Source organism: Phytophthora cinnamomi (genome assembly GCF_018691715.1).
Source record: "Phytophthora cinnamomi strain GKB4 chromosome Unknown Contig23, whole genome shotgun sequence".
Taxonomy (NCBI): Eukaryota; Oomycota; class Peronosporomycetes; order Peronosporales; family Peronosporaceae; genus Phytophthora; species Phytophthora cinnamomi.
Genome location: NW_027150956.1, coordinates 1,127,305 through 1,133,483, shown reverse-complemented (window position 1 = coordinate 1,133,483; position 6,179 = coordinate 1,127,305). Strand labels below are relative to the sequence as shown.

At 50.9% G+C, this 6,179-nt stretch overlaps 1 protein-coding gene across 1 annotated transcript; it reads left to right on the top strand.

The window, feature by feature from the left end:
• Nucleotides 1–394: 394 nt before the first annotated feature.
• Nucleotides 395–3,677, top strand: IUM83_05140 (uncharacterized protein; the record flags this gene model as incomplete). Its single annotated transcript, XM_067929258.1, has 3 exons — nt 395–820; nt 893–996; nt 3,506–3,677. 3 exons carry the CDS (start codon nt 395–397, stop codon nt 3,675–3,677), a joined length of 702 nt encoding a protein of 233 aa, XP_067794715.1.
• Between the last annotated feature and the right edge of the window lie 2,502 nt (nt 3,678–6,179).

Below are 6,179 nucleotides of genomic sequence, written 5' to 3'. Positions count from 1 at the left end.
TTTCGCTAGTATGTCTTTAAGATCCACCGTGTGGTAAAGTTCAAGCCAGCCGGCTTCAAGTTGAAGTGCAAAGATACTTTTGAGCCAAGGACAAGTAAAGGACAAAGCCTTACCACTCCGTCTCAAAATTGATGTCCAATTGTTGTAGAACACATGCGCGTTTTGTTAATATTTCGTCTTTTGCAGCGCGGTTTGGCAAATTCGACGCGGCGCGTTCTCACGGTTTGAACTGTGTGCTTATTTACTCAGCACGGTTAGTTTTGACAGCAGCGTGACGAAAGGAATGGCCTCGGAGGTGATTTAAGAGCTAGGACAGGGCGGCAGATAGCAGATGTCGCCCTTCCTCCTCAAATCAAGCGTCCAGCTCCGCCCATTCTCCTACTTTCCCAGTCCAATGGAGGTTTCAAGCACGCCGGGAAGGCGGGAGCTCACCGACATCGAGCGCGAGCAGGTCATTGTGTCGCTGCTGCAGCGATCGGTGAACGGCGTTCCTCGGCGAGGCGCCGTGAAGGAGGTGGCGGAAAAATTCCAAGTCAACCCTCGCACGATATCAAGGTTATGGCGGCTCGCGAAGGAGGAGAATGCCAAGTCGGACCGACTGTGTGCTGAGTCGCGCCGCCATGATCGTGACCGTCCAATGGCGGATTTGTCGGCCAAGCTGGAGCGGCTGCGGATTATCCCGCTGGAGCAGCGCAGCACGTTGCGCTCTTCGCCGTTGTCATGCGGTGTGTCGAGAGCAACCCTGCAGTGTCGTGTTAAGGACGAGCAGCTCGTGGCACACACTAGCAATGTAAACCCACTTCTGACGGAAGCGAACAAGGTACCTGGTACATCGGGCATGTTGAGCCATTGTCTTTGCTGTTCAGAGACATGAATGACACCATTCATGTAGACGAAAAACTATTCTACATGGCAGCCGTCCGGCGTCGATACTATCTTCTTCGTGACGAAACAGAGCCCCACCGCCAAGTTCCAGTCAAGCACTACATCACAAAGGTGATGATGCTTGCTGCGGTAGGAAGACCAAGATGAGATGAGGCCTCGGGCTCCTTTCTCGACGGAAATCTAGGCATATGGCCCTTTATCGTGCGGGAAGCTGCTGTCCGCAGCAGTACCAGACGTCCGGCGGGGACAATCGTGACCAAGAAAGGCCGCGTAAACCAAGGTACCTATCGTGCAATGTTGATTGAGAAGCTTCTACCTTCTGTCCGCGAGCGCTGGCTGGCCGCAAGAGTCGGCGCGCATGTGCGCGTGCAGCAAGACAACGCTCCTGCGCATATTAGCGTCGACGATGCTCAGTTTGCCGACACCGTGCAGCAGCAGGAGCTGGATATCGAGCTGTGCTGCCAACCGCCGAACTCCCCGGATCTCAACTGCTTGGACTTAGGCTTATTCGCAGCCATACAAGCCCGCCAACGTCTGCGCACACCTCGCAGCTTTGATAAGCTCATTGATGCCGTTACAGCAGCGTATTGGGAGCTGCCGCCATCGATTATTAATGCCGCGTTCTTAAGCCTACAAGGGTCGATGGACTTGTGAATTCAGGATACAGGAGTCAACACGTTCAATCCTCCTCACATGGCCAAAGCGAAGCTTCAGCGGGAGGGAAGACTGCCTCTGAGCCTTCAGTGCTCCCCCAAAACAGCCGTAATTGTGTCGCAGCATTACAGGGAGCAGACTACTCACCATAGTTAAATCAAATACAGTTTGAGGACATCATTTTCGAGACTAAAAAAGAGTGGGACGAGACATCAATTTTGAGACGGAGTAGTATGCGATACGATTAAACAATAAGTCGCAACGTTATCGTATTATTAAGACTCTCAGATGCTTAAGCTTTTGGTTAAAGACTAGACTAGGACGAACCAATATGAATTGGCCCAAGCACAGCCAGAGCCACCGTTGACCGCAGCCGAGTTTATGCGGCGAATAGGAACTTTGCCACGCGCGCGCCTCAGCCTTTGGATGGTGGCGCCACAGGATTGCTCCTGGGCTTTTTAACCGTGTTTGTCCTAGCCCCCCGAAGGTTTAATTGCGGTCATGGGTGCAAAGTCGAACCGAAACTTTAAAGCAAAATTGATAGTGAGGAGAGTGGAGAGCTTGAATGGCCAACAAGGAGGCCATTGCGAGCCCCAGAAGCAATTAAGCAATAGGCAGAAGTCATAAGAAATCCAGGAAGTCATATGAAAAGTGGGGTGTCCGAATTATAATTTCAGAATAGACGTATGTTTTGGCTGCGATCAAATCTTGTGATATACAGAAATATTGTCATATAGTGAACGATCATATGAGCCAAAAATATGTTTTTCTGGCTCTGTGAGAAAAGTATTAAAAAATATTTCTAATGGGTAAGTTACGATGCAGATCCCAGCCGTCCTAATAATTTCGGGAAATCTGTAAATAGAAGTGTAAAAGAGGACGCTGTAATGCCATGTGACGTAAGAAATCAAGTATATAAAGTAATCTGAGGTAAACAAAGGATCGGCTAACAGCCGTCTTAAGAAAGGGTGGAAATCCGTGTGGTGAACACAAGATGCGATCTGAGATCGGATGTGCCAGAACTTTTAGTGAGTGTTATGATATCGTTATGACGGGAAGATATGATGCACTCTAATTGGGTCTAAATATATTATTAAATTAGCCAATAGGAAAAGTACAGGTCATCTACTTGTGTGCACTACAAACAACCTGCCGAGGGATGGAAGAGGAGGAGGAGGACGCGTGGCGCCGCCACTGCAGTCACCCTCACTTCGAAACTGACGGTCTACAGCTAAGGCTAACCATTACCCACGAGTTGTCGAATGCCGAAGTAGTCGTAGATCTCTGGACGACTGCAGGCGCTGTTGATGTTTAACCGCCCTATATTCCAGAGTTGGCTGGTGTTGCACCTATGTTACTCGATGACATCCCTGGAGTAGGAGAATGTTGCACCAATGTTACTTGATGACATCCGAAAAACAGCCCCAAACGACAGTTTTTAGAACTGCGAATTTGATGCTGGGTCGATGCTAGTGTAGCAAAACTGGGTTAACCTTTCAAACGTTGGGGTAGTCTACACCCCGCTTTATAATTAAATCGACCTCTCTTTATATTAAATTGAGGAAACTAACTATTTACGATGCAAAGCACTATATATATCTTCAACTGTGCATTGAAGATAATGAGCAGGCACGTGCTGCTGCCACCCACAGTAAATCACTGTAGCGCGAACGAGTAAAGTACGCGATCAAAACGTGTACCGGCCGCAATCAAATCCAGAAGAGATCAAAAGCAAACTAACGCGTAGAAAGGCACACGTACCACGCCTGTTCACGAAGCCGGGCTGCTACCAGCCACCCGCCAGACGCAGCAGGACCACAACTACAGCCGCAGCCCCTCGCCGTCACCGCGCCAGCAGTGCTGGATCACTATTAATACGTCCGGGTAGTGCGCACACAGTTACATCGCGGCGTCCAGCGCAGCGTTTTTCTCTTCGGGCGTGACCTTGGACATCTCGCCGCTGCAGAAGCGGCATAATGCGGGGCGTGTCGAGCGGCGAGATGAAGTTCGGCATGGAGGACGTGAAGCTCGTGGACGAGATCGGCACGGATCTCTACAGCGCCGCCGCGCTCGACGTCTTTAAGGCGCAGTGCAGCACCGACGACGGTAGTCGTCGCGCTGCCGCTGCCGGCGCCTGAGGTATTCAACGTTTCCGTCGACATCATCATCCCGAACTTGGGTGGGATCATGTACCACGGCCCGAGTGAGAAGGCCATGAGCCTGGGCTTCCCATACCCGTCCAAGCGCAACGCGGCCGACTACCTGCTGGACCTGGGCGCGAACCAGAAGCAAAGGTACACGACTACGGAAGTTTGGTTGCTTATTGACGATCTCATGAAACTAGACAAACAATTAGAATACGAACAATACGAATGCACGTAGTAATTACTGGGAAAGTATGCATTAGATGTCTGCCTACTCCGAACCTGTGACCTTGCTGAACAGCGTCGCCCTCGCGTTCTCTGCGCTTGTCACGTAGAACGATCCTGTCGTCAGCAGACACATCACCTCCACGAGCGACCGTGGCTTGTGCTTGTCAACGTATCTTTTGATCTTGTAGAGGTAGTGAAGCATGTAGATGCCACAATCGACGCTATTCGCTTGGCATGGCTTGCTGACGTAGGCGAACGTTCGAGCTGCCGACCATTCCGAATGGACGATTGCGAAAAACCACTCAAGAATGCCAAAAAATAGTCGGAGTCGTGCACATCATCCACAGAGTCCACATGATAAAAAACGCTTTCCCCAGAATGAGTGCGTTCAGCTACCAGCAAGCTCCAGTGGTCATCGAGGTGGACAGGAAGCATAAAGTACTGGAATCTTTCCCACGTCATGTCTCCGGTGATTGCGTCGGCCCTACGCGAAACGCTGCTGTGATCCTCGTAGGTGCCCATTATCTCACAGAACACCACCGCCATGACAGGAAACACGATCACCTCTGTTCGTTTTGTGTAACGAGTTACACAATAGTCGACAACAGACCCCGTCACCATATTCCCCGCCTTAATACTCGCCAGGTCTTCCGAAAATAGCGGAACCAAAACAGTGATGAGTCGCTCACTATTAGCAACGTCGACAGGGACAGATACAGGAACACGGGGGTCTTGGCGGTGCCTCAGTGCGTACCATGGGGGCCCAAGCCGTTCTCGCGAGCCGTCGAGTCTCCTGTTGATGGGTCCACGATTCGTGGCTGGTTATCGTCTGCTACCAATTCTGATTCCACACCTGATTAACCGGCCAACTCCCCAGCTTATTCCGCCTCGCTGGCCTTGTCTGGCGACTCGACGTTGTGCGCCGCAGGCCCCTCCGCCACTGCAACCACGCCAGGCGCCTGTAGGGTGGTCTCCACCTCCAGTGAGGCTGCGGTTTCCGTGAGCGCAGCTCGAGCCAATGACGTCTCCGCATTTCTTGGGTCGTAGCGGTTCATGAACCGACGAATTCGTGTCCGCTGTGTACTGCCGTTGAGAATAGTGAATGATGGGAATCTGAGACAAAATTCCATCATCTCCTCGAATGTAGCAACATTCCTTTCACGCGAACATTCGTCATAGAACGTTAGTAATTGCAACTCATAAGGGCAAACCTGTATTTCCGGCCCCCTCCTTTGAGACGGAAGCGATCCTCTGCATCTGGGGGGGGGGGGGTAGGCATGCTCCAGTATTTTTTCCAGCTTAACAGTGTAGGGTTTAACCCTTCCAACTGCTGCACAGCTTCCTTAGTCGCCCACCCATCATGTTTCCAAGGCTGGACAGATTTCCACTGCTCCAGGACAGAGTTTTTTTTTTCATGATAGGGGTGGGAGTGGGAAGAGGGAGAACGGATTGTGAGGATTTTGCATGGTCCACGTGAATCGAAGTGGCTCTGATTTCTAACCGGTCCGATTATTATGAATCGGACTGGCGGTTATTCGGATCGTGTGAACCGGTCCGTTGGCCATGTTATTGTGAACAGTGGCGCACAATAATCTAACCAGGTCACGTTATTGTGACCAGTGGCGTACAATAATCTGACCAGGTCATGTTATTGTGCGCGGTGATCATATTAATATGAGCCGTGGTCAGTTTAATTAGACGACGTCGTAGTTCTTCTCCATGAAGTCTAGATAAATGAATAAGCTCGGTTCTTGGGACAAGTGTGATTCAAAACCGCGATGATCGTACGTTGCTATAGTTTCCTACTAGTAGTGAATTCTAACAGTAAATTAATTATGAAGATATTGGATATCTAAGGCACGTTGTGCCAACGGCAACCGTCCTTTCCTGCGGGGCTCCCAGAAGTGACATTGTCTGTTTTTTTCGACGCACTGCTCATCCGATATCTGACACGAAGCGGCTCCAGAAAATTTGCCGAAGTCTCTGCTCAGGTGCCCGGCCAGCGACAGGCCCGTAAGGCATGCGACGGAAGAGCACAAGAGAAGAGTGAAGGCACAAGCAAGCCCAGACAGAGAGCCAAGGAAGATTGCTCAATATCGTCCGGACTCCCGCCATAGTGAAGTCAAGTCAAACTCCAGACTCACTGGTCTCCGGACTCCGGATGCAGGATTCCAGACACCAGGCTCCGGACGAAGATCTTCGATGGGCGACCGGTCGCGCCATGTCCCAGCCTGATTTGTACCCAGAAAGGCCTTCCAAGTTTCAAGT